The sequence below is a fragment of the Ovis aries genome, chromosome 19, assembly GCF_016772045.2.
Source record: "Ovis aries strain OAR_USU_Benz2616 breed Rambouillet chromosome 19, ARS-UI_Ramb_v3.0, whole genome shotgun sequence".
In the NCBI taxonomy this organism is placed as follows: Eukaryota; Metazoa; Chordata; class Mammalia; order Artiodactyla; family Bovidae; genus Ovis; species Ovis aries.
This window is the reverse complement of record NC_056072.1, coordinates 53,857,090-53,884,793: the sequence shown is the minus strand read 5'-3', so window position 1 is coordinate 53,884,793 and position 27,704 is coordinate 53,857,090. Positions and strand designations below refer to the sequence as shown.

General features: G+C 45.2%; 1 protein-coding gene across 4 annotated transcripts in view; it reads left to right on the top strand.

Annotated features, from left to right (window-relative positions):
- The window catches only part of LARS2 (leucyl-tRNA synthetase 2, mitochondrial), a 209,570-nt gene that overhangs the window by 43,180 nt on the left and 138,686 nt on the right, over positions 1–27,704 (top strand). For 2 of the 4 annotated variants that reach the window (XM_004018520.5, XM_060402605.1), the window contains exons 1-2: positions 20,368–20,476; positions 25,186–25,440. In XM_004018520.5, the coding sequence (XP_004018569.2) occupies positions 25,207–25,440 (234 nt within the window). In that variant the 5' untranslated portion in view covers positions 20,368–20,476; positions 25,186–25,206. Of the gene's footprint in view, positions 1–9,732; positions 9,755–20,367; positions 20,477–25,185; positions 25,441–27,704 lie in introns of those variants that run through there. The other 2 variants (XM_060402606.1, XM_060402607.1) reach the window with 2 other exon arrangements.

The window sequence follows — 27,704 nt, the reverse complement described above, 5'->3', positions numbered from 1 at the left end:
GAAAATTAGAGATACCAAGGGAACATTTCATACAAAGATGGGCTCGATAAAGGATAGAAATGGTCTGGACCTAACAGAAGCACAAGATATTAAGAAGAGGTGGCAAGAATACACAGAAGAACTGTAGAAAAAAGATCTTCATGACCCAGATAATCATGATGATGTGATCACTAATCTAGAGCCAGACATCCTGGAACGTGAAGTCAAGTGGGCCTTAGAAAGCATCACTATGAACAAAGCTAGTGTAGGTGATGGAATTCCAGTTGAGCTGTTTCAAATCCTGAAAGATGATGCTGTGAAAGTGCTGCACTCAATATGCCAGCAAATTTGGAAAACTCAGCAGTGGCCACAGGACTGGAAAAGGTCAGTTTTCATTCCAATTCCAAAGAAAGGCAATGCCAAAGAAAGCTCAAACTACCGCACAATTGCACTCATCTCACATGCTGGTAAAGTAATGCTCAAAATTCTCCAAGCCAGGCTTGAGCAATACGTGAACCGTGAACTTCCAGATGTTCAAGCTGGTTTTAGAAAAGGCAGAGGAACCAGAGATCAAATTGCCAACATCCGCTGGATCATGGAAAAAGCAAGAGAGTTCCAGAAAAACATCTATTTCCGCTTTATTGACTATGCCAAAGCCTTTGACTGTGTGGATCACAATAAACTGTGGAAAATTCTGAAAGAGATGGGAATACAGACCACCTAACCTGCCTCTTGAGAAATCTGTATGCAGGTCAGGAAGCAATAGTTAGAACTGGACATGGAACAACAGACTGGTTCCAAATAGGAAAAGGAACACATCAAGGCTGTATATTGTCACCCTGCTTATTTAACTTAGATGCAGAGTACATCATGAGAAACGCTGGACTGGAAGAAACACAAGCTGGAATCAAGATTGCCGGGAGAAATATCAATAACCTCAGATATGCAGATGACACCACCCTTATGGCAGAAAGTGAAGAGGAACTAAAAAGCCTCTTGATGAAAGTGAAAGAGGAGAGTGAAAAAGTTGCCTTAAAGCTCAACATTCAGAAAACGAAGATCATGGCATCCAGTCCCATCACTTCATGGGAAATAGATGGGGAAACAGTGGAAACAGTGTCAGACTTTATTTTTTGGGGCTCCAAAATCACTGCAGATGGTGACTGCAGCCATGAAATTAAAAGACACTTACTCCTTGGAAGAAAAGTTATGACCAACCTAGATAGCATATTCAAAAGCAGAGACATTACTTTGCCGAGTAAGGTCCGTCTAGTCAAGCCTATGGTTTTTCCTGTGGTCATGTATGGATGTGAGAGTTGGACTGTGAAGAAGGCTGAGTGCCGAAGAATTGATGCTTTTGACCTGTGGTGTTGGAGAAGACTCTTGAGAGTCCCTTGGACTGCAAGGAGATCCAACCAGTCCATTCTGAAGGAGATCAGCCCTGGGATTTCTTTGGAAGGAATGATGCTAAAGCTGAAACTCCAATATTTTGGCCACCTCATGCGAAGAGTTGACTCATTGGAAAAGACTCTGATGCTGGGAGGGATTGGGGGCAGGAGGAGAAGGGGACGACAAAGGATGAGACGGCTGGATGGCATCACTGACTTGATGGACGTGAGTCTGAGTGAACTCCAGGAGTTGGTGATGGACAGGGAGGCCTGGCGTGCTGCGATTCATGGGGTCGCAAAGGGTCGGACACGACTGAGCGACTGAACTGAACTGATGTCTTTGTGTAGAGTCTTCTCTTGTGTTGTTGGAAGAGGGTATTTGCTATGACCAGTGTATTCTCTTGGCAAAACTCTGTTAACCTTTCCCCTGCTTCATTTTGTATTCTAAGGCCAAACTTACGTTTATTCCAGGTATGTCTTCCTACTTTTGCATTCCAGTACCCTGTAATGAAAATGACATCTGTTTTGGGTGTTAATTCTAGAAGGTCTTGTAGAACCATTCAACTTCAGCTTCTTCAGCATTACTTGTAGGGGCATAGACTGGGATTACTGTGATATTGAATGGTTTGCCTTGGAAAAGAACAGAGATCATTCTGTCATTTTTGAGACTGCACACAAGTACTGCATTTCAGACTCTTTTATTGATTATGAGGGCTACTTCATTTCTTTTATAAGGGATTCTTGCCCACAGTAGTAGATATAATGGTCATCTGAATTAAATTTGCCCATTCCAATCCATTTTAGTTCATTGATTCCTAAAATGTCAGTCTTGCTATCTCCTGTTTGACCACTTCCAATTGGCCTTGATTCATGGACCTAACATTCCATGTTCCTATGCAATATTGTTCTTTAGAGAATTGGATGTTCCTTTCACCACCAGATACGTCCTTAACTAGGGGTTGTTTCCACTTTGGCTCAGCCTCTTCATTCCTTCTGGAGCTATTTCTTTGCTCTTCTCTAGTAGCATATTGGACAGCTACCGACCTGGGGAATTCATCTTTCAGTGTCATATCTTTTCATACTGTTCATGGGGTTCTCAAGGCAAGAATGCTGAAGTCGTTTGCTATTCCCTTCTCCAGTGGACCGTGTTTTGTCAGAACTTTCCACCATGACCCATCTGTCTTGGGTGGCCCTGCATGATATGGCTCATAGTTTGATTGCGTTAGACAAGGCCGTCATCCATATGATCAGTTGGGTTAGTTTTCTGTGATTGTGGTTTTCATTCTGTCTGGCCTCTGATGGATAAGGAGCTAGAAGAGTAATAAATATATTTTAAAAGTAATGTATGCTCATTATACAGAATGATTTTCAAAAAAATCATTTTTTGATGATTTTCAAAAAATCATTTTTGTATGATTTTCAACAAAATCAGAAAATATAGCAAAGTATACAAATGATTATCTCATCTCCTAGACTTATTCACTGTCTGTATTCTGGTATGTTTCTCTCCGTTCCTTCATTTTAAATGGTATCATTACACAACTGCAGCAGCTCTGAGCACTGACATTCTGGTTTTGTAATGGAGAGAATACCAGCCAGGGAGACTGGAGTTAATAAAGCACTAATACCTCCAGCCAACACATGTGTATGTGCCACAGGCCCCCGGCCCTCCTGGTGCTGGGCTACATCTAATTCCTCCCTGACCAGCTTGTGAGGTGTGGTGACGTGGGCAACACCCATCAAACAGGGTACCAGAGGGTCTCAGTGTACTGAGTCAGGGAGAAGATATCAAGGCTTGTTAGCAGAAACAGGAGTTAAATGTAGTAAATCCAGGAGAATGTGCACAGGTCAGGCTGACTTGAGGTGGGGGGAGGGGATTGATTAAGATGATCAGAGAGACAGAAAAGAGGAGAAAACCAGAAAATGTCAAATTTTTACATTTTTGCTTCAAGGAAGCAGAGGGCGGCCAAGAACTCAGTGGGTGTTTGTAACCAGACTTCAGGTGTGGTCAAGGGTGAACGTCTCGCCTGCACTGGGTTGCCCTGACAACCTCCTCCTTCTGGTATTGACATGATGGTGAGAAAGAAGGAAAAACAGGCAAATGAAGAAAATAGTCATTAGAGGCGGAGCCAGCTGAGGTCTGGCTTGCTTCCTCTTGCAGGGAGGTCCGGGAGTGGGGGTGGGGGTAGCCTGGGAGGGGCAGTGGGCTCTTGGGCTGTGATACAGACAGAGGCATAAAGACTAGAGGGAGAGACGGGGTTTCAGGGATGGACTAGGTGGGTACAGGGGTGAACTTGAACTCATGTGCCAGAGACTTCTTTCAGAAATTATGGTGAAGCCATTCACCAGAAATTGAATCTCACTGGTTGCATATCCCTTCCTTCCCCTGCTCTTTTCTAAAAAAAAAAAAAAAAAAGATTTATTTACTTTATTTTTGGCCGTGGTGGGTCTTCATGGCTGCGTGGGCTTTTTTCTAGTTGCAGCAAGTGGGAGCTCCTCTTTGTTGTACACGGGCTTCTCCTTGCGGTGGCTTGGCTTGTTGCAGAGCACAGACTCTAAGCACTCAGGCTTCAGTACTTGCAGCAGGTGGGCTCAGTAGTTGCAGCTTGAGGGCTCTAGAGTTGCTGTGCAGCATGTGGAATCTTCCCAGACCAGGGACTGAACTCATGTCTCTTCATCGCAAGGCAGCTTCTTAACCATTGAACCACCAGGTAAGCCCTGCCCCCGGCTCTTTTCGAATCAGTCAAGGTTGCTTAGAAGGGAACTCCACAACCCAGAGTCAGGAAATGGCAGCCACCCACTCTACCAGCAGAGCTCAGGGTCACCACATCAGCCTGGGGCTTAGAGTCCTTCTGGGTAAGACCCAGAGGGAGCATCAGAAGAGAGAAGAATGGAGGAGGTTGTCTACAGTAGTTACTGCTCTATTCTCTTTCCAGGTAGGGAAACTGAGGCTGAGACATTAATATCTCACTCACAGTCACAAAGCTAAGATGTATCTGGGGGTCAGACTTAGGACGGATCAAGTCAAAGTTTTGCTGGGGTATTACCTCACTCTGTGGTAGAGGGCAGTGGTTCCCAAACTCTGTCATGCATCTGAATCCCCTGGAGGGTTTTTTAAAACACAGAAGGCTGGGCCCCGATTTGGTAGATCTGTGGTGTGGCCTGGGAATTTGCATTTCTGACACGTTTCCAGGTGGTGTTGATGCTGCTGGCCCAGGGACCGCAGTTTGAGAACTGCTTACATAAAGCAAGCCGTTTATCCCTTGGACCTTGAATGCAGTCTTTGTAAAACAAGGATTAGGACTAGTTTGCAGTCTTAAATTGAACACCTTTTCCAGAGGGGTGTTAGCCATGGGGCAGGGATGCAAAGGTTGAGGAAACTTTCCTGCTGCTAAGTCACTTCAGTCGTGTCCGACTCTGTGCGACCCCATAGACGGCAGCCCACCAGGCTCCCCCAAGTCATGTCTGACCCTCAGCGACCCCATGGACTGCAGCCTTCCAGGCTTCTCCGTCCATGGGATTTTCCAGGCAAGAGTACTGGAGTGGGGTGCCATTGCCTTCTCCGTGAGGGAACTTTACTTCTAGCAAAATAACTCCTTGGATCCCTACATATGAGGGTTCCATATGATATTTTATTGGAAAAGAGCTTTCTGCTATTAAACATAAAGCCAAGAGGTATGAACTACCGAACTAAGAGACATTAAATACTGTTTGTTCCTGTTACCTATTCCTATGGCTTAAAACAACAATGATTGTAATACAAAATTTGTGAGTCAGAAATCTGGGCAGGTCTACCCCTGAGGTTACTCAGCGCTGCTCAGCTGGTGTCCCGGCTGGTCTGGAGGGTCCAAGATGGTTTCTCTCACCCCCGACCCTTGTTGGTGGTGGTTGGAAGCCTGTTCACTGGAACATCTACCCTCGCCTCTCCAGCAGGATGGTTTCAGGGTAATTGGATTTCATGACAGCTCAGGGTCCAGAGCAGGTGTTCCAAGACACAGAAAACAAAAAGCACCAGTCTCTTAAAGCCCAGGCCTGGAAACTGGCCCATACATGCTAAGTCTCTTCAGTTGTATCTGACTTCATATGACCCTATGGACTGCAGTCCGCCAGGCTCCTCTGACCATGGGATTCTCCAGGTCAATACTGGAGTAGGTTGCCATGCCCTCCCCCAGGGGATCTTCCTGAGCCAGGATCGAACCTGCTTCTCTTTCATTTCCTGCGTTGGCAGTAGGTTCTTTACCACTAGCGCCTCCTGGGAAGCCCCCAGCATCACTTTGTCACCTGCCATTTGTCCACAGAGTAACTAGAGGTCCCTGTCCCCAGATTCAAGGGGAAGGGACATTCCACCTGACTTATCAGTGGGCCGTAAAGAAGACTTTGTGGCTGTCTTCTTTGAAGTCAAAATTCATCCTTGTTTTGATAAGCTCCTGATCTTCAAGTCAGATGTGGTGAAAGGGTGAGACTTTGGGTGGGGCAGGGGGCTGGTTAGTGTGTTTGGCACATGGGATAAATGTTAAGAACTGGACCAGAGGAGGGGTTGTAACAAGTCCTGGAACACCTGCTTTTTGAAGTAATGTTTAGGATTCATTTTTGGCTGTTCTGGGCCCTTGCTGCTGCACACAGCCTTTCTCTAGTTGCAGCGAGCAGGGGCTACTCTCTTGTCGCGATGCATGGGTTTCTCGCTGCAGTGGCTTCTCTTGTTTCTGTGCAAGGGCTCTGGGGTGCACACGCTTTGGTCATTGCGGCTCCCAGACTCTAGAACGCAGGCTCGGTAGTTGTAGAACACGGGCTCAGTTGCTCTGCAGCAATCCCAGACGAGGGATTGAACCCATGTCTCCTGCATTGGCAGGCAGATTCTTTACCACTGAGCCACCTCGGAAGCCCCAGAGTACCTGCTTTTCAGTCCAGTCATCATGCTGGAGGAAGCCCATCTAGAGAGAAACCAGGCCCCCCACCTCCATCCCAGGGGTGCAGCTGAGCTCCCAGCTATAGGCAGCACTACCTAACCACAGGCAGTTCACAGGGGAGTGAGCCAGCAGGGAAGGTTTGGTCCCCAGCTCCAATCGAGCTCAGCTGACGGCAGATAGAGAGGGATGCTGCTAAATGGGGCCGTGTGATGGTTTATGTTGTGTGTCAACCTGGCTGGGCACAGTGCCCGGATATTTGGTCAGCTATTACAAAAATATTTCCACGGTCAATGATGTTTGGGAAAACTGTTTATCAAACAGTGCTTTCAGGGTCTCTGTGTTGCAGAACTTGTCCTAATTTGGCCATGAATCGCTGTCTGTACAGCACACCTGGAGCCTTGGAGAGGGTTGATCTGGGGTTATTGAGAGTTTCCTGGCAGTGAATCTTTATTCTGTTTTGAAAGTAGGTCACCGTGGTCAGTTTTCACTCTTTTAGAGGGTCTCCTTTCTAGGAGAAAAGGGGTCTCCTTCTTGGGTGAAGGGAAAGCATTTGGTCTCTTCCACATCGTTTTGTTCTCTTCCATCAGAGAAGCACTGTGGGTCCATGAGTGAACACCTTCCAGCCTGGGAGCTGCTGCTTCATCACAGCCCCCTCTCCCCCAGCTCCTGAAGCTTCCCCTTACTATGAGGGAGTTTGGAGCACTCTAGAGCAGAACCAATGAATTATTCACGTGCTTTCTGCTGGCAGAGATGCTAATAAGATGCTACTGCATAATTCCTGGAGATTCTTTCTGCTCAAGGACCACTGCCTCTGCCCCCTGTTGGCCGTGGGGAGAGGTGGGGTATGGGATGGCAAAGAAGCTGAGGAACTGAAGACTTGCTAGCCAGCAACTCATGACTAGGGAGGCCAGAGGGCTACCCATCTTCCTGAATCCAGTTGTGCGGACTTGAAGAATGAACGTCCAGAAGCTGTCTTCCAGTCACGCAAGCAGGACGGAGCTCAGATCACCTCCTCCAGGATGCCTTTCCTGGTTTATCCCTCCCTGCCGCGTCTGGGCTGAGATGTGTCCCTCCTCTGTGTGCCTTAGTCTCTATGCTGCTCATCATCAGAGACAATGCGGAGGGGGCTCCACTGTCCATCTCCACCACTACACCCCAAGCTCCTGAGCATACGTGTTCAGTGCCTTGCCTTTCTTCCTCTCCAGGACCTAAGGTGACACTCAGTGTGTACAGACTGTTCAGATGTTTGATGGGTGAAATTGAACTGTTCACACGTGATTAGTTCAACTCAGAAGGAAATGTGGCTATTTTGATAGGGATTAGTCTTTGCCCTTGAATCTGCTGAGCAAATTTAACATGTAAACAAGACTCAGGTGGAGAGATGTTAACCACTCTTAAAAAAAAAAATCTTTTCCAAGCACTTTGGCAGCTTCCATTTGATGAACAGTTAGCTAATTTCAAATTGATTTAGATGTATTTATTCAAGTAAGTTCAAAAAGACCAATCTCTAGTTGGCAAAATTCTGTTAATTCATATTGTCTTTTACTGTATCGCCTTAGAAGTAATTCATTTTCATCTTCCTTCCTTCCTATTTATTAAGGTTTCATTATTCAAGCTTCCCACTTGTTCAGATGGGACTTTGCTCCCCAGATTTAAAGAATAAGTAACTGTGTGCATGCTCAGTCACTCAGTCATGTCTGACTCTTTGTGACCCTATGGACTGTAGCTCACCGGGTCCCTCAGTCCATGGGATTCTCCAGGCAGCAATACTGGAGTGGGTTGCCATTCCCTGTTCCAGGGGATCTTCCCAACCCAGGGATCAAACCCATGTGCCCTGCATCTCCTGCATTGGCAGATGATTCTTTACCACTGAGCCACCTGGCAAGCGAAAACGTTAAGTATGAGGAAGTAAATCAGTGGTCATGTATCTTGTCTTCTGTGTTACTTTCATGTTGCAAGAGACTTCGTCACACCAAAGCTATTGCTCAGATCTTTACGTCTTACCCTGCAGTCTGGGCTGGCTGCATCGGCATCTTCTGGGAGCCTGCTAGAAATGCAGACTCTCAGCCCTCCATTCCCCCAGACTTATCCCTGGGTGATTCGCATGCATGTGGATGTCTGAGAACAGAGGTTTAACTAACCTGGTCAGTGTCCCTGTTTCATCCCTTGAAGATGAGGTGCGGACTGAATCAGAAGAAAAGTGTTGAATGGATGCCTCTTTGCACTTTGTCAGACTAAGTGGCCTATACTTTCATGGGATCTACACACTAGAAAAGTTTCCTTACCTGTCCCACCCACACCTTCTGGAGGGGGCAGCCTCACTGCCTGTCAGCATCCTCCACCTCTTTCTGGGAACGGGGTGGTCCAGATTTAAATGGCTGCAGGATAGTCCAGTTGACTCATAAACTGCACTGTCATCTTCTGTTTTTAGCCCTTTGCAGACTCTAAAATGGCATTTGCCTCCCTGGGCTGAGAGTCGAGGACAGAATCTCACTGCCTGCTTCTCAACCCAAGGCTTCCACATCCTCTTCAGTGTGTTCCTCCTCCTCCTTCGTCTCCTCCTCCTTCTCAGCCTTCTCCTTCTCTCCCTCATCCAACTTCTCCTCCTCTTTCTCTTTCCTGTCTATCTCCTCTTCCTTCTATTCCCTCTCCTCTTCTCCCCTCCCCCCCATTTTTTTTTTTTTAAGATTTTTAAAAAATTGAAGTGTAGTTGACTTGGGGTTTTCTGGTGAGTCAGATGGTAAAGAATTCGCCTGCAGTGTGGGAGACCTAGGTTCGATTCCTGGATTGGGAAGATGTCCTGGAGAAAGGGAACTGCTACCCACTTGAGTATTCTGGCCTGGAGAATTCCATGGACAGAGGAGTCTGACAGGCTACAGTCGATGGGGTTGCAAAGAGTCAGACACTACTGAGTGACTTTTACTTCCCTGGAGGAGGAAATGGCAGCCCATTCCAGTATACTTGCTGGGAAAATCCCATGGACAGTGGGCTGCAGTCCATGGGGTCACAAAGAGTCAGACACAGCCAAGCATACGCATACACATAGTTGACTTAGTTGTGTTAGTTAGCATAGTTGTGCTAATTTCTGCTGTTCAGCAAAGTGATTCAGTTATATATAGACACAGTTTAAAAAAAGTTCATAAAATCTTTATTCATAGCAAAAAACTGAACACATTTCAGGTATTCAGCGTTTAGACATGTCACAAGAGTGTGTAATTTCCTCGGTTCTGTCTCACCGCAGCAAAGATTTGAAATGGCAGACCAGTGTACAGCTCAGTTACAGCTCAGAGTTTTATTAGGCAAGTAAAGGAAAGTACACTCTCAAGTCGTGAGGGGGCCGACCCCAAAGGAGAGGCCTCAGTCCTACTTGGCTTCCTCTTTTTGTCTCCTCCCTGCTGAGCCTGCCCTATGCAAATTGGGCTAGCCAAGAAGGGGGCATGTTTGTTTCACCTGAAGTTCTCACTCTGCGGATTTTCTCAGGTCTGTGGATTTTCTTTTGTTCCATTCTCGTGGGCTTTTCCCTTTCTTTGTCTTTTAGTCACCGCCATTTTGGACTGTTTTTTCCTATTCTAACTACCTAACATTCCCGCCTCAAGAGATAGGAGGCCCAGTTCTTTGGGAATAGGCACATTGAGGTCTCTCTGGTTACTTCCTGTTGAGCTGGGACAGCAAGGGGCATTGGGCCTCCCCCTCTTGCTAGTCTCAAACCTCAGAGTCTTTATAGCTGTGTCCATCTAAGGGTGAGTGATGCTTTCTGCGACTGAGTGTAGTTTTATATATCCTTGTTGAACTAGCACTGCATTTTGTATCTTATTGACCTGGGCAGAGACAAAATGGGTTAAACAATTTTAATACAAGGAGCAACCATAAGCGGTATCAAGATAGTGAAAACAGGGGTTAGTAGGAACATTAGCCAACTCCAAATCCCCCTTCGCCAGGAGAAAGAGCCCCCAAAGAGAGATTGTAGCCACCCTGAGGATTCTCCAGCTTGTCCTTTGAGATCCTGTAGGATCTGAATGTTTTTCTTGAGGACTGTGAGACTTTCTTCAACTTAGCTGGAGGTATTTATGCAGAAACAACATGTCTCATTCAAGATGGCTCAAGTCCCTCCTTGTTCAGGGATCAGGAGATGTATCTCCTGTCTAGTTTGGAGTACAACCTCTGCCAAGCTGTGTTGGCTCTTTAGAGCTGTCCTAAGAAAGCTTATCCCCAGAAACTTAATTTTAGGGGGTGTTCATTAGAATGACACTCATTTGTAGTCCTGAATAGTTATCTGAGATCTCCCAGGGGCTCACAGGTGTATTGAATGTCCTCTTCTGCTTTCTTCCACGGCTTGACTCATGAATGGTGAATCCAGGAGTCGTGCTCTGGTACCTTGACTGCTTAACCAGAGGTCTTCTGGAATCTGAGACTGAGCTGCATGAGCTTTCTGCCGAGTTTGTTTTTGCTGTCCTGGTTTCCAGCACACAGGCTTCTTGGTCACTTCTACTATGATACATTTCCATCACATTCAGCTTCTACAGTGTGAGCTTTCACCAAGTTTGGCTTCTGCTGTGCTTGGCCTCCACCTCGTGGGGGCTGAGCTAAGATTGCTTCAGACAGGTTACATCCAGGTCACGGCATCAGATATGTCGGGAGAGTGGGTAATTTCCTCGTTTCTGTCTCGCCACAGCAAAGATTTGAAATGGCGGACCAGTGTTATAGCTCAGTTACAGCTCAGAGTTTTATTAGGCAAGAAAAGGAAAGTACACCTTCGAGGTGTGAGGGTGGGCCAACCCCAAAGGAGAGGCCAGTGCATTATTTTTTATATTCTTTTCCATTATGGCTTGTCTCAAGATATTGAATATGGTTCCCCATGCTATACAGTAGGACCTTGTGATTTATCCATTCTGTATGTAATAGTTGGCATCTGCTAACTCCAAACTCCCCATCCATCCCTCCTCTGCTCTGCTTCCTCCTTGGCAACCCCAAATCTGTTCTCTGCTCTGTGAGTCTGTTTGTGTTTCCCTTTTTTCCTCTTCCTTCTCCTTCCATGTCCAAGCACTTGAACTCAACGTAACTCTTCTCCCCATCTCCCCCTTCCTTCGTCCTTCACCCTGGGTTCCAGGTACAGAATTTGGATGACAATGATGATGATGATTTTATCATTGTTACTGTTTGGCCATGCGAGATTTTTGGTCCCTTTCCCCCTTTATTTTCATCTTCTACCCTGGTGGGAAGGAGGTCATTCAGCATAAGAATACGGACTGCTATGAAAGCAACCAACATTGTAAGAAAAAGGCTGGTTTGTCTTAAAGACTTAGAAACTCTGTAGGGGAGGAGAAGGGACAAGGCGGGTAATAAGGACCACAGGGAATGAAGAGGGAGAAAAAAGGGAGGAGATTATTAATAGAAAGAACTCCAGAGTGCTCCTCAGATACACAGCCTGGTTGTTCTGAAAGGGAACTAGGAAGAAAAGCACAGATTTTTTACCATCATCCTCTCTACTTAGGGTGTGTTTACCACCAGCCACTGGGAAGTCCCAGGTGGCTCAGTGGTGAAGAGCCCATGTGCCAATGCGGGAGACGCAAGAGACGCAGGTTGGATCCCTGGGTCAGGAATATCCCCTGGAGGAGGGCATGGTAATCCTCTCCAGTATTCTTGCCTGGAGAATCCCATGGACAGAGGGGCCTGGCAGGCTATGGTCCATGAGGTCGCAAAGAGTTGGACACGACTTACAGACTAAGCATGCATGCATTGGGAAGCCACTGTCGGGTGAAGAACATACCAGCAAGTCCTCCCAGCCACTGCAGGACCGTAAGGGACAGTTACGTTATGGTTACTGCTAATACCAGGCCACCAGCTCTTAAGCTCCCTCTGTGTAACCGGCACTTGTTAGATTCTTTCTGTTCATGACTCCTACACCTCACAGATTGGGCAGAGTAGGGAACTGAAGCCTGTGCTTTCCCTGTCTGTGTGCTGTACAATTTGGGCTGTCACACACTTAACTAGATCTTTGAGACTGACACACAACTTGCTGTCCTCTGTGTACAAAACTGTGCTGCTCATCAAGGATCAGAGGAGCATACTCATTGACTTAATTTATTGTCTACTTTGGAAGAAAGGACACACATAAATTCAAGGCTAATTACCTCTACAAATGTTGTCAGAAGATGGCCTGACTAACTGCCAAATTAATAGCAGAGATGTAGGATCTAGGAGACCTTATTAACTTTTATTTATTAAAATTGTGTTGGCTCAGTGGGTACAGAATCCACTTGCAATACAGGAGAGAGAAGGGTTCAGTCCCTGGGTCGGGAAGATCCTCTGGAGGAGGAAATGGCAACCCACTCCAGTATTCTTGTTTGGGAAATCCCATGGGCAGAGGAGCCTGGGGGGCTACAGTCCATGGGGTCCCAAAGAGTTGGATGCAACTGAGCATCCACATACATTAAAATTGCAGATATCACCAAAAGATGGACAAAGTACATTTTACACATTTGCAAATACATATGAGTAACCCAAAGCCCACTCTCAGCCTGTTGGTGGTGGTGGTTTAGTTGCTCAGTCGTGTCCCACTCTTGCAACCCCATGGATTGTGGCTCGCCAGGCTCCTCTCTCCCTGGGATTCTCCAGGAAAGAATACTGGAATAGGTTGCCATGCCCTTCTCCAGGGCATCTTCCTAATAATAAGAATTCTGAATCTCTTCAGGTCAAATGTAACTCAATACTGTCTTGTACATTTAGTATTTCTTCAAATAGGATTATCTTTTTCTAGAAGCAATCACAAGGCCTAAAGAGATTTGCAGCAATGGAAACTATTTTTTCCTTCCCTATAATGAACAGATTAAAAGCTTAATCCCAAGGTTGGTCTCAGCATCCAAAGATAATTGTGGTATAAATCACTCCAATATATGGGTTTTTTCATATATACTCAAGAACAGCTAAGGCATGGGGTAGAGGGAGAACATAAAATTTTAAAACTCAACAAAAGAAATCTTTTTCAGCAAACTTTATATCCTGGAAAGTAGGCCCAAAGGAGTTCAGTTCAGTTCAGTTCAGTCGCTCAGTCGTGTCCAACTCTTTGCGACCCCATGAATCGCAGCACGTCAGGCCTCCCTGTTCATCACCATCTCCATGAGTTCACTCAGACTCACGTCCATCAAGTCAGTGATGCCATCCAGCCATCTCATCCTCTGTCGTCCCCTTCTCCTCCTGCCCCCAATCCCTCCCAGCATCAGAGTCTTTTCCAATGAGTCAACTCTTCGCATGAGGTGGCCAAAGTATTGGAGTTTCAGCTTTAGCATCATTCCTTCCAAAGAAATCCCAGGGCTGATCTCCTTCAGAATGGACTGGTTGGATCTCCTTGCAGTTCAAGGGACTCTGAGGAGTCTTCTCCAACACCACAGTTCAAAAGCATCAATTCTTCGGCGCTCAGCCTTCTTCACAGTCCAACTCTCACATCCATACATGACCACTGGAAAACCATAGCCTTGACTAGATGGACCTTAGTCGGCAAAGTAATGTCTCTGCTTTTGAATATACTATCTAAGGGGTACTTTGTAATATCAGGCACCTAGGGGAATATGTACTGATTGTACTCTAGGTCACTCAAAACCAAGACGGCTCTTCAGAAATGAATCTTCTCCCATCTACGGACGTCTAGGATGCTGGCTTTGCAAAGATCATTATGAGTTTATTGACCCATCAGTGCTAGGCTTAACTGTCTTTCTTTACTTAATTTTATTATTTATGGCTGCACTGGGTCTTCGCTGCTGCAAACAGGTTTCCTCTAGTTGCAGAGTTGTTCAGGCACCCAGTCATGTCTGCCTCTGCGACCCCATGGACTGCAGCGCGCCAGGCCTCCCTGTCCCTCACCGTCTCCCAGGGTTTGCCCAAGTTCATGTTCATTGCATTAGTCATGCCATCCAGCCATCTCATTCTCTGACGCCCTCTTCTTCTTCTCCCCTCAGTCTTTCCCGGCATCAAGGACTTTTCCATTGAGTCATCTGTTCACATCAGATGACCAAAATACTGGAGCTTCAGCTTCAGCATCATTCCTTCCAGTGAATATTCAGGGTTGATCTCCCTTAAGATCGACTGGTTTGATCTCCTTGTTGTCCAAGGGACTCTCAGGAGTCTTCTCCAGCACCATAGTTCAACGGCATCAATTTTTTGGCATTCTGCCTTCTTTATGGTCCAGCTCTCACAACCATGGGAGGACCATAGCCTTGACTATATGAACCTTTGTTCTCAGAGTAATGTCTCTGCTTTTCAACACACTGTCTAGGTTTGTCATCGCCTTCCTGCCAAGAAGCAGTCATCCTCTGATTTCATGGCTGCGGTCACCGTCTGCAGTGATTTTGGAGTCCAAGAAGAAGATATCTGTCACTACTTCCATCTTTTCCCCTTCTGCTTGCCATGCAGTAATGGGGGCAGACATCATGATCTTAGTTTTTTTATCATATAGTCTTAAGCCGGCTCATTCATCCTCCTCCTTCACCCTTATCAAGAGGCTCTTTCGTTCCTCTGCGCTTTCGGCCTTTAGAATGGTATCATCCGCATGTGTGAGGCTGTTGATCACTGCTAGTTGCAGTGAGCCGCGGCTCTTCTCTCGTTGTGTTGCAGGGGCTTCTCATTTCGGTGGCTTCTCTTGTTGCGGAGCATGGGCTCTAGGCATGCAGGCTCAGTGGTTGTGGCACACAGGCTTAGCTGCTCTACAGCATGTTCCATCTTCCTGGACAGGTATCGAACCTGTGTCCCCTGCACTGGCAGGCAGATTGTTAAACCACTGGACCACCAGGGAAGTCCCTAGGCTTAACTTTCATGTCAGCAAGAACTACTAAAGAAAAAAGTTATTCATGACACTAGTTAAAATAGTGAGGCAGACTTTCTTCAGAATGACTTTTGCTGTAGGTATAGGGACTGCTGCAGTGGGGTTTTGTGGGAGGGGAGAAAGATCAGGCTTAGCTCTGAAAATGATAAGGAAAAGTGGAAGTTTATAGCCAAGGAGCAGAATGAGGGTCAGTGGATGGAAAATTACTAATAGGAAACATCAACGGTAAGGGGAGAGCCTGGCTAAGCCAGCCTAACAGGATTCTTGCTAAAGGCAGGCCAGGATGATCAGACATCACTTGGGAGTTGGTGGAGGATGATGAAGGGCAGAGGGAGTCTGGCCAGACTGACTTTGCAGGATTCTTGGCATGATTGGGTCATGCAGAGATAGACACAGAATTCCATAAGTTGAGGCCTAGTTGGAAAGAGGATTCTGATGCAGTTGGCTTCAGGTAGGGCTTGATGGCAGATCCGTCAGTAGCATCAGGACCCAATTCGTCTCTCAGCTTCCTGCCTTGATTCTTAGCAGACTCATCTAGCTGGTTCTGGGATGGCTGCTGCAACTCCTGAGATTTTTATTTCCACACAGCAGGGAAAAGAATCTGGGTTCTAGTGTTCCCCGCAGAAGTCCTGGGCTTTCCTCTGGTTAGTCTAGTTGAGATAATATGCTTGCCTCAACCATCTCTGTGGTCAGGGGATGCAATGGCTGGATTGGATTAAGCCAGACCTCAGACCTATGGTATGTGGGGTGAGGTCAAGTTCTTAAGACAGATTTAGAGTGTTTTGTTTTGGTTTTTAAAGGGAAGTCCAGAAGCAGTGACCAGAAAATGGGGAGGAATAGATAAGAGGGAAAAACCATAGGTAATAAGCCTATCTATACCTTCAGTGATTTGACTATCACAGCTGGGACTTTTTTATTGAAAAACCATTTATAAAGTAGCAAGAATCTTGCCTGCCTCTCTATAATGGAGGCCTGAAAGTTGTGCCTGAAAGATTTGAATCAATGTCTGAAACATGACAGCTCAGATAAGAATTTACATGGCTGCCCCAGGATTCATTTTTTAAAAGGTCACAAAAGCATGGGAATAAATGTCAAGTTGGAATTATTTATTACTCTTGCATCTCGAAGTCATTTCTAGTGAGTTTACCTAGTGAGGTAAACAGGGGAAAAGACTTATTTTTACACTAAGGGAAGAAACAATTGAAGAAATGGAGACCCCTCTGTTCCTAGAAATTTCTGACATACAGGCTTTTGTATTAAACAAAGAGAGTGCAGAGCAAGGTGCAAGAGGCAGGGAAAATGAACAAAGGGTAGAGGAGTAAAGCTGGGCAGCGATTCAAATAAAACTCAAAGATGTTAAAGGAGTCCACAAAGAACTCAGGATTTTGGTCATTAAAATTTTTTGAACAGTGCTTGAATGAATCCAGAATGTCTGAAATTTGGTAGGTTTCAACAGGGTAGGCAGGGCAAGGTGAGGAGGGTAAAGGGTGAGGAGGTGGTGTGGAAGGGACCAGAAAGAGACCATCCAAGAGGGTGGCTGTGAAGAGAGGAAGAAGGAGGAGGAGGAGGAGGAGGAAGAAGAAGAAGAGAAACTTGGAGGATCAGACGCCATAACATGAAAGGCGCACGGATGGCAGGAAAGGCAGGGGGACCAGGCGGAGAGAACTAGAGAAACAGTTTGCCTATGAGAGTCTCCCTGAGGTCAGGGAAGCCTGTTTTCTTTATCCTTGTCCACCCGTGTCCTGATGCAGGGCCTGGCTGTTAGAGCAAAAATCAAGGCAGGTGAGACTCCCAGAGAAGCATGCAGGGAAGCTGGAGGGGAAAACAAGGGGGTGGGAGATGGTTCCAGTTGAAGGTCGCATGCGGGCCATTAAAGGATACACGAGTTAATAAGTTGGAAGAAAAGTAACATTCGGAAGAAAAGTAACATTTAATCTCAACTCCAAGATATTTAATTTAATCACACTGTGAAGTCTCTTTTGCCATATACAATAATATTCACAGGTTTTAAGGATTAGGACCTAGATATCTTTGGGGACCACTATTCAGCCTACCACACAAGCTAATAGAAAAAGCAAAAGGAACATAGAAAGCTATTGTAGAGAAAGACCTGTGGAAACACTGTTCCTAGAGATTATCACAGGAAATAAATAGTATGAGACATATTCTTCTAGATTTCTTTCCATGCATATACTAACACATGTATTTCCTTTATTCCCTTTCCTTTTTGCAGAATTGAAAGTGGGATAACTTTTTACACAGCCCAGCAACTTGTGTGTTTCATTTAATAATGGACCTTTGTAGCAAGCTCTTTAAGAGTGGAAGAAATTTACTTTCATGCTACTGTCTTGTTTGATGTAAAAATAACAATTTTCCAGTAAAGCAAGTGAAATGTTAGAAAAACTGTATTTGTAATAACCTCCTAGAAATGTCAGCATTAACTTTAATTCATAGGAGGAAAGAGATATTTTGAATCAAAATAAAGGTGAGGCCACTTGGAAGTTAGTGTTTTGGGTAAATTAGGGAAAGGGCATGCGAGTTATTTGTGCATACAGCATGATACCCTTGACGGGTATGTTACTTTGTGTGGTATGTTAATGTGAGAGTCAGTGCTTCTGACGTTCTGCCATCAGCTACCTGTGTGATCTTAAGCTGTATCCAATCTCTGGACCTCAGTGCATCCTTATCTTCGAAATGAGAGGTTGGCCTGGAAGTTGTCTTAGCTAATGATCCTTCATTCTGCACTTTGGGAAGGGCATTATTTTAGCAGGTGTTAGAGACCCAATTTTGAAGACCAGAACTTTTACACTGAACCACCTGTATCCGTGATTCTACATCAGTGGATTCAACCAACCACAGATGAGAAATATCCCTGCCTCCCAATTCCAGAAAGTTCCAGAAAGCACACTGGCACCAATTTACATAGCATTTACATTGTTATTGTTGTTCAGTTGCTCAGTTGTGTCCAACTTTTTGCGGCCCCATGGACTGCAGCACACCAGGCTTCCCTGTCCTTCCTCATCTCCTGGAGCTTGCTCAAACTCATGTCCATCGAGTTGGTGATGCCATCCAACCATCTCATCCTCTGTTGTCCCCTTCTCCTCCTGTCTTCAATCTTTCCCAGCATCAGGGTCTTTTCTAATGAGTCAGTTCTTCTCATCAGGTGGCCAAACTATTGGAGCCTCACCTTCAGCTTCAGTCCTTCCAATGAATATTCAGGACTGATTTCCTTTAGGATTGACTGGTTTGATCCCCTTGCAGGGTAAGGGACTCCCAAGAGTCTTCTCCAACACCACAGTTCAAAAGCATAGATCCTCTGGTGTTCAGCTTTCTTTGTGGTCCAACTCTCATATCCATACATGACTATTGGAAAAACCATAGCTTTGACTAGACAGACCTTTGTTGGCAAAGTAATGTCTCTGCTTTTTAATATGCTGTCTAGGTTGGTCATAGATTTTCTTCCAAGGAGCAAGTGTCTTTTAATTTCATGGCTTCAGTCACCGTCTGCAGTGATTTTGGAGCCCAAGAAAAGAAAGTCTGTCACTGTTTCCATTGTTTCCCCATCTATTTGCCATGAAATGATGGGACCGGATGCCATAATCTTAGTTTCTTGAATGTTGAGTCTTGAGCTAGCTTTTTCACTCTTCTCTTCACTTTCATCAAGAGGCTCTGTAGTTCCTCTTCACTTTCTTCCATGAGGGTCGTTTCATCTGCATATCTGAAGTTATTGATATTTCTCCTGGCAATCTTGATTCCAGCTTGTGCTTCATCCAGCCTGCCATTTCGCATGATGTACTCTGCATGTAAATTAAATAAGCAGGATGACAATATACAGCCTTGACTTACTCCTTTCCCAGTTCTGAGCCAGTCCATTGTTCCATGTCTGGTTCTAACTGTTGCTTCTTGACCTGCATACAAGTTTCTCAGGAGGCAGGTCAGGTGGTTTGGTATTCCCATGTCTTGAAGAATTTCCCGCAGTTTGATATTTACATAGTATTTTCACTGTATAAGGTATTAACAGATAATCTAGAGATGATTTTAAAGTGTACAAGAGGATGTGCATAGGTTATATGCAAATATCATACCATTTTAGTGAGAGACTTGAACATCCTTGGATTTTTATATTCTCAAAGGTTCCTGGGATACCTTGGGGTGACTGTACTGACTTGCTTGCTGTGATCTTGAGCTAAACAGCTCCATTGGGCCTCAGTTTTACTCTTCAGTTCTCCATTGTCCTCTTCTCCTGCTTTCCATCTTTCCCAGCATCAGGGTCTTATCCAATGAGGCGGCTCTTTGTATCAGGTGGCCAAAGTATTGGAGCTTCAGCTTCAGGATCATTCCTTCCAATGAATATTCAGGTCCGATTTCCTTTAGGATTGACTGGCTTGATCTTGTAGCTTGGTAAAATGAGCCTGCTGGACTAGAGCGTTCTCAAGATTGTTTCCAACTCTCACATTCTAAGACAGTGAGTCTCAAACTTAAGTGTGCCTAAGAATTCCCTAGAGATTTGTTAAAATGCAGAGTCCTATTCAGCAGGTCTGGGATAGGGGCTGAGATTCCACATTCCTAGCAAGTCAAGTTGATGCTGGTTTGAAGTGTACACTTAATGACAAAATATTTGGATTTTGAACTGTCAGGAAACTGTTATTAAAGACTTGGAATTTGGCAAGAGACTAGCGTCTGGGTGGTTTGCTGGTCTAGGGACTATCTGGTGCATATTTGCACACAGTGTCTTCTACTGACCATACATAAACTCTTTCAGGAAAGTGGGTGGTCAGGTATCATGCTTTCCTGACACCCAGCCCAAGTGTCAAGTGAGGAAAACACTTTATTTCCAGCTTTAGCCAGGTAATTCCCCTCCCAGAGCTAGACCACGGATGTGGTGGAAGATGTCTTAACCACCACATGGTCCATTAAGGATCAAGAAGTTGAGAAAGGAGGAGGATGGACTTCGAACCGTGGCCTCAGGTTTCCTCCAGTGGTCTTTACACCACGTGCCGCCTAGGGGCACTAAACTGATGGCTTTCACACGTCTGCTGCAATTAAGAATCTGATTCTTGTGCGTTCAGAGTTTTGCAGTCACCAGACTCTGGGTGGAGTACTGGGTCCAAAGGCGGGGCTTGGAGACAGGAGGCGGTGCCAGTGACCGAAGAGCGGAACCCGGGACTGTAGTGCTGCGACCCCGGCCTCAAGGAATGCCGGGAGTCGAGACCAGGCAGCGCTCCGCCTCCTTCGACTCTGCTACCGCCTGTCTGTGTCTGTGGCGGCCACTATCGATAAAGTTGTTGTTCTGCCAACATGGCGGCGCCCATGGTGACTGTCCGGGCCGTGTTCGCCTAAGGTGGGAACCGAGGAGTAAGGAGCCGCAGGCCAGAGCCTGTGAGCAGGTAAACCCCTGACCCGGGCTCAGCGGGACGCGAGACGCGACCTGATCTCCTCTCTCCCCAGATCGATAGATTTCGACTTGCCGGGAGCCAAAAGGGAAAATGCGGTCTGGGTTCGGTGATCTCGGAGCTGTGCAGTTTCCTAATTGGAAAAGTCTCTGAGGTCCAGATCTTAAGACTCTTTGAGCCACCGACTCCGTTGATAGCTCTGGGCCCTTTCCCAGAAAAACATATATATACTCAGTTTTGTACTCAAGTCCCTCTCTCCACTCTTCCATTACCCCAGTTGGTCCCTGAATCTTTGCCCACCTCATCTCGTGACCCACAGATGATAGTCACAGCATGTTAGGGCTCGATGGTCCTCAGAGATCATCTGGATTTACCCCTTCATTTTAAGGAGAAGCTGGTGTTCTGGACAGGAAATAATTTCTCCAAAGTCACATAGAGATTTAGTTGTTTTGTTTGCACATAGCTTGGCTCCTTGTTAATTTCCCAGGTACATTTTTGCAAATTTTCTTTTGGGCGCATGCTGTGTCCTGTGCTTTCCCCACATACTCTGTTTCTTTGCCTATCTTTTCCTACTCTTCTCCTAGGTTTCTCTGTCCCTATATGATTGTCGTTTTGGGTCCAGTTCTCAGGCCTCTCCGATGGTCACATGCTGGTACTCCCACTATTCTCAAAAAACTTAAACCCTAAGTGAAGTTGAGGTCAGGGCTGATTCTTAAAGAGGAATGGAATAATGGGGATTGATGCTTTGGAAGGATGTAGTAGAAGAGACAAGGTTCCAAACATCTAGGCAAGGAGCTGGATGTGATAGAGCTAAGGAAGAAGAGGGCCAAGTTGATCATAGCACAATACACGAGTCACACCTTTCATATTCAATGTAGGGGCATGGTGCTCGAATAAAATGACTGCTCTTTATCAGCAAGAGGCAGTGTCCATTAGGGCTTTGGTGGTGGAGTGGCCCATAGCAGGGCCTGGAAAGTAAAAGAAGGGAACTGAACTGAACTCCAGGGCTGCAGTAAATCTTAACCCTGAGTGCACTGTGTGCTGAGTCTGCCTGAGTTTTGGGGTTCCCCTAACATTAAGGGTGTGGACTTTTCTTAAAGGATCTTGACACATATATTACATTGCTCCCCAGGGAGGTAGAATCAATTTACATTCCTCCAGCAGTGTATAAAAGTGCACATTTTTTTTTCATAACAAATTTTTGCCAATGTGATAAGCAACATGTTTCCTTGTTATTCTAATGTGCATTTCTTTGTTTAGTTATAAAGTCATTCTTTTTCCTTATATTTGTAAGTCATTTATATATCCTCTTTTCTTCTTTGCCAACTTTTAAAATTAGGTTTTTGATGTTTCTCTTTTTATATGTGAATTCTTTATAGGGAAGGGTAATATTTTTTTGTAGTTTTAGCAGTTTTCTTTCAGCTTATTGTTTGCTTCCAATTTTGTTCATGGCCTTTTGTTTGTTTATTTGTTTGACTGCACTATTCGGCATGTGTGATATTCTAACCAGAGATCAAACCTGTGCCCCCTGCATTGGAATTGTGAAGTCTTAATAGCGACCTCCAGGGGAGTTCCCAGGTTCATGGTGTTTTTGATATGCAAGTTTTTTACATTTTTTAGAGAGTTTTATTAATATTTTTCCTTTTGAATTCTTTGATTGCTTTTATGCTAGGATGGAATGTCCTGCACCTTGTACAGAATTAGCACATACTCTGTTTTTTCTTGTTCTATGGCATTTTTAAAAATTCTTTAATCTATGTGGCATTTACTCTGGACTTCCCAGGTAGCTCAGTGGTAAAGAATCCAGCTGCCACTGCAGGAGACACAGGAAACCTGGGTTTGATCCTTGGATTGGGAAGGTGCCCTGGAGAAGGAAATGGCAACCCACTCCAGTATTCTTGCCTGGAAAATCCCGTGGACAAAGGGGCCTGGCGGGCTGCAGTTCATGGGGTTGCAAAGAGTCTGACACAACTGAGCTCACACGAGTAGAGTTAACCAGCATCAAAGCAAAGAGCTTGTAAGACTGTGGTTCAGGTCAGCTTTGTATTTTTATAATTCCATCCTCTTCCATTCTTTCTGTGTCTCCTTATGTGTTCTTAAGGAATGCAGTCTAAGAGAGAAATTGCAGGTATCTCTGTGCCCTCTGCTAAATTAACATTCCTTAGCTTGCAAAGATATAAAAACACTGACTTAACTATAGAACCATAAAGTCCATGACTCTATGATAGTTCTAATTATGTAGAAATCAAACTCCTCAAAATAAATGTAATTGCCTTAATTGTACAAATGTCTGTATATATTAGGTTGGTCATATGATATAGCTGATAATCAACTAATTATATAGTTTACCCTGGTATCAATAGTCGAATCTACACACTTTAAAATAGCCAAGCCCATTAGATAGGAAAGTGAAAGAAAGTGAAGTCACTCAGTTGTGTCCGACTCTTTGTGGCCTGGTGGACTGTAGCCCACCAGGCTCCTCCATCCATGGGATTCTCCAGGCAAGAATACTGGAGTGGGTTGCCATTTCCTTCTCCTGGGGATCTTCCCCAGCCAGGGATTGAACCCAGATCTCCCACATTGCAGGCAGGTACTTTAACCTCTGAGCCACCAGGGAAGCCCTGGTGGACAGGAAGGGAGGTGTTTTGCTTGCTTGTTTTATTTGGTCTGTTTCTGATTCCACCCACAAAGAAGCAAGAGAGGTTGAGTACAGTGAGAATTGGTATGTCAAGAACTTTTGCAGACCCACTTGTAAAATGTCAACACTTGTGATGCCATTTTATATGTGTGAAACTTGCTTATATAAGTCTATAATGAACTCTCTTGGAAGCATTTATGACCTGGAACCTTTGCTAAATAGACTAGACCCCAGTGGATGTGGACAAAATTTTCAGAGGATCAAGAATTAAATCTAGCTTCAGTTCAGTTCAGTTCAGTTCAGTTCAGTTGTTCAGTCGTGTCCGACTCTCTGCGACCCCATGAATCGCAGCACACCAGGCCTCCCTGTCCATCACCAATTCCCGGAGTTCACTCAAACTCACGTCCATCCAGTCGGTGATGCCATCCAGCTATCTCATCCTCTGTCGTCCCCTTCTCCTGCCCCCAATCCCTCCCAGCAGCAGAGTCTTTTCCAGTGAGTCAACTCTTCGCATGAGGTGGCCAAAGTACTGGAGCTTCAGCTTTAGCATCATTCCTTCCAAAGAACACCCAGGACTGATCTCCTTTAGAATGGACTAGTTGGATCTCCTTGCAGTCCAAGGGACTCTCAAGAGTCTTCTCCAACACCACATTTCAAAAGCATCAATTCTTCGGCGTTCAGCTTTCTTCACAGTCCAACTCTCACATCCATACATGACTACTGAAAAAACCATAGCCTTGATTAGATGGACCTTTGTTGGCAAAGTAATGTCTCTGCTCCAGCTTAAGAGTGGCAGTTTTTTCCTTCATTTTCTCTCTGGTTTTGAGAGATCTGTTTTCATTTGTTTCTGCACTGTAGCGAATGCTGTTATGTAGGGAGGCAGAAAGTTTAGGCTGTTTAGTCATACTTCTTAAATATTTGATGAACTGTCACCTCAGGCTTTAGCATAATGATAAATCATGAAGCTTCTTCCATGAGGTCATTTCTGGAATTCACTGTTGGAGGAAACCAATGCAACATTTAAGCTGAATTTTGAATCGCAGCTGGATGTCTTGGTGAGCCCTGTGGATTGTTTTCCAAAAACCATAGTACTCATCCCCGTTACACATGCTGTATATTTCTTTGTCCTTTCTTTCTGTTTTTGGCGGGTGGGGGAGGGTGGGGTGGGTATATTTGCTGTACAGTGTTGTTAGTTTCTGCTGTACAGCAGTGAATCAGCCTCACGGATTTCCTTCTCATGTAAGTTACTACAGAGCATCGTTGAGTAGCATTTCCTGTGCTATAGTCTGTTGTGATTAGTTATCTGTCTCATACATAGTACTGTACATGTCAATCCCAATGCCCCACTTCACACCACCCTGCCCCTCTCATCATTTGTTGGTTTCTTACCTGTTTTTCTCTGCTAGTGTATAAGTGCCATGTAAGAAGGGACTCTATTTTTGTTCACTGCTGTATCCCCAGTGCCTGGAATAGTATGTGGACCTCAATAAATATTTGGTAAATGAATGAAGTAAGTGAATAAGAGTCTTCTAAATAATGGTTATTTCCTGGCTCAGCCTACGGAGTATATTTAACTTGTAGTGTGTATGAAGGATGCTGATCATAGCTTAGAGTCTCCGGTCTTCCTGGGAGGCCTGTGTTCAAGAGCTCTTCTGATATTTGAGCCTAAGGCCAAGCCCAGATGTGCTTAGAGCTCTTTAGAAGACTGGATGATGGGATGTGAAGCCTGCCAGACAGACCCTAGACTGGTCTAAAGGCAAGGGAGAGGCCTCCGCTGCTCCCCATGCAAGCTGTGACGTTGTGGCTGGTGCTGGCCCAGGTGGTGGTCTCCTTTTGTTCCTATGGGGCTTTTGTATCTTTGCTGTTTGGGAGCATAGAACATCTTTAATATTTTCCATTAAAAAAGTTTGTGTTTTTCTTGACTGCACTTCTAAAATATTCTTTTCAGGGAAAGAAATCATCAAAATAAGAGGAAAGCCTGTGAATGCTGGCTGTGCTGAATGGAAGGAGGCGCTCCAGGAGGTTCTGGGTGGCTCACATGTGTATTTTCCACTCTCTCTTTCAGGCCCTTTCCACCTTTTGAAGAATGGCTCCTTCTTGGCAGAGGCTGGGTTTATATGCCTGTCTTCTGAAAAGGCAGCTACACGACGGGCCAGATGTCATTAAGTGGGGAAGGAGAGGGATTCCAGGATGGTCCCGAGGGATTTACAGTGCCACGGGAGAGTGGACCAAGGAGTATACACTGCAGACAAGAAAAGATGTGGAGGAATGGTGGCATCAGCGAATAAAGGGCCAGGCCTTCAAGGCTTCAGAAGCAGATGTGAGTATCCTACGAGACACTGGAAGGGTTGAGAAGAGGGGTGAAGGGCGTGGCCTGGGGTCAGATTGCCTGGATTCAAATAAGTTATTGAGTATGTGACCTTGAGCCAAAGAACCAAATCTCTCTAGGCGTCAAAATTTTTTTTTTAATTGAAAATAAGCAGTGGTAATAGTAGTGCCCACCTGCTTCCCAGGATGCTGGTGGTGGGTCACTGGGATGAGACCAGGATGGTGCTTGGAGGAGTCTCAGTGAGGTGCGCGTTCACATGAGGGGCATATGGATGGTGCCACACTGGGCATTCTAGAGCTGCATTTACTGGGGGAGCTCACCCAGACAGGAGCTATAGCAGATGTCAGCTTCTCTGTGGTCCTCTGCCCGGTGGGGCGACATGCAGGGATTTGGCAGAGTCAGATAGGAGACTCCGGGAGGGGCATGTGGGCCTCTCAGCTGTGGACTTTCAAGTGGCATGTTCTGAGAAGTGTCTCTCCTGGCCCTAGAATGATCTTGGCCTCCAAACCTGCTCTGCCATCTTGGTTTGGGAGGTCCCAGCCCTTCCCTGGTGTAATCTGGAGCTGGGGTCCAACCTCATGGTCACAGGTATATAAGTTAGTGGACTCTTGGCTTCTAGTCTATCTGCACCAGCTCAGCACTCTACCTGAATTAATTGTCTTAAAGCACTTGGCTGTAACCAGTTTCCATGGCATACTCTGCAAGAAGTCAGCTCCTTCTCTGGGAGGCCGGCCTGGTGGGAATCAATCTTAGCTGTGTTAACCCTTACCTCTCAATATTGGTCACAGTATGGAAGCTGTGGTTTGTTACATGAAATGTTGAATTTGATTAGAGTACACCACTACTGAGTACAGTTTTACTCTTAAAATTCTGACCATTCTTTCATAATAGTTACCAGTCAAATAATATAAACTTTATGTTCGATTGGGGCTTCCCTGGTAGCTCAGATGGTAAAGTGTCCGCCTACAATGTGGGAGATCCAGGTTTGATCCCTGGGTCGGGAAGATCCCATGGAGAAGGAAATGGCAACCTACTCCAGTACTCTTGGCTGGAAAACCGCATGGACCACTATGTTCAATTAAAGAGATTAGGACAAAGGCAAGCAGTTGAGTAAATATGTATTTGCCCAAGACCACAGTGTGCTAGAATCACCTTTCCTGATTCTCCTCTCTTATCAGACTCATTCTTTCTATGAGATTGATCATTACGAAAAATGGGGGGTGGGTAGCTATTTGTGTTAAACTGAAGGATGGTTTTTTGCATCAGTTATGAAGAAAATCTGGTATTGAAAGAGATGTAAGTAATATGTGAAATGATAAAAAGGAAGGTTTAAATGAAATGCATAATTATACAATGAAAGTTTAACTTTTACCTCATTAGGAAATGAAAATTCTTCATGGCAACATGACCAGACTAATGTAGCTAAATATATTTTGGAAGCAGACCTTAGGGAGAAGTTTAATTCTGAATGAGGAACATAAAATTAGCTTCTTTTTCTTTTTTCTTTTGGTTTAGATTCAGTGGCCTCCAAACATTTTGAAGTTGTAGCTTTTTGTTCTTGTGACATTGCATTCTTAAGTGTATGGTTTTCTAAAAAATTAAATGGATCAAAGTAAACTATGTTTGACTAATTGGGTAAATAGCCTTAGGAACATTTTGGGTGATCCCTCGGTGGCATTCCGTCAGGGTTTGAATTGGAAAAGGGTAAAGCAGAGAGAATGCTAGATAAGGAGTCTGGAGCCTGGGCAGTACTGCTGGCTCTGCTCCCAAATTCACTGTGCTCTCAGCAGCATTTAACCTCTCTGATCCTCAGATTCTTTGCATTGTTTATCCCACAGAATAGTTTTGAAAATCAAAGGAGAAAATAAGATTAAACGCATTTTACAAACTGAAGTGTTATATAAATGAAAGATGCATGCTAAGTCACTTCAGTCTTGTCAGACTCTTGGCAACCCTGTGGACCGTATCCTGCCAGGCTCTCCTGTCCATGGAATTCTCCAGGCAAGAATCCTGGAGTGGGTTGCCATCCCCTCCTCCAGGGCCTCTTCCCAACCCAGGGATCAAACCCACACCTCTTATGTCTCCTGCATTGGCAGATGAGTTCTTTACCACTAGCACCCCCTGGGAAGCCCCATGAATGAAAGATAGAAGAAGATAAAAATGTGTGGGGTATCTTTGACAGGAATGAGACCATGACTAGATGCTGGTAGATTTTAAAGCATGTCTATAATCAGCCTCACTCTGGTAGTAGCTAC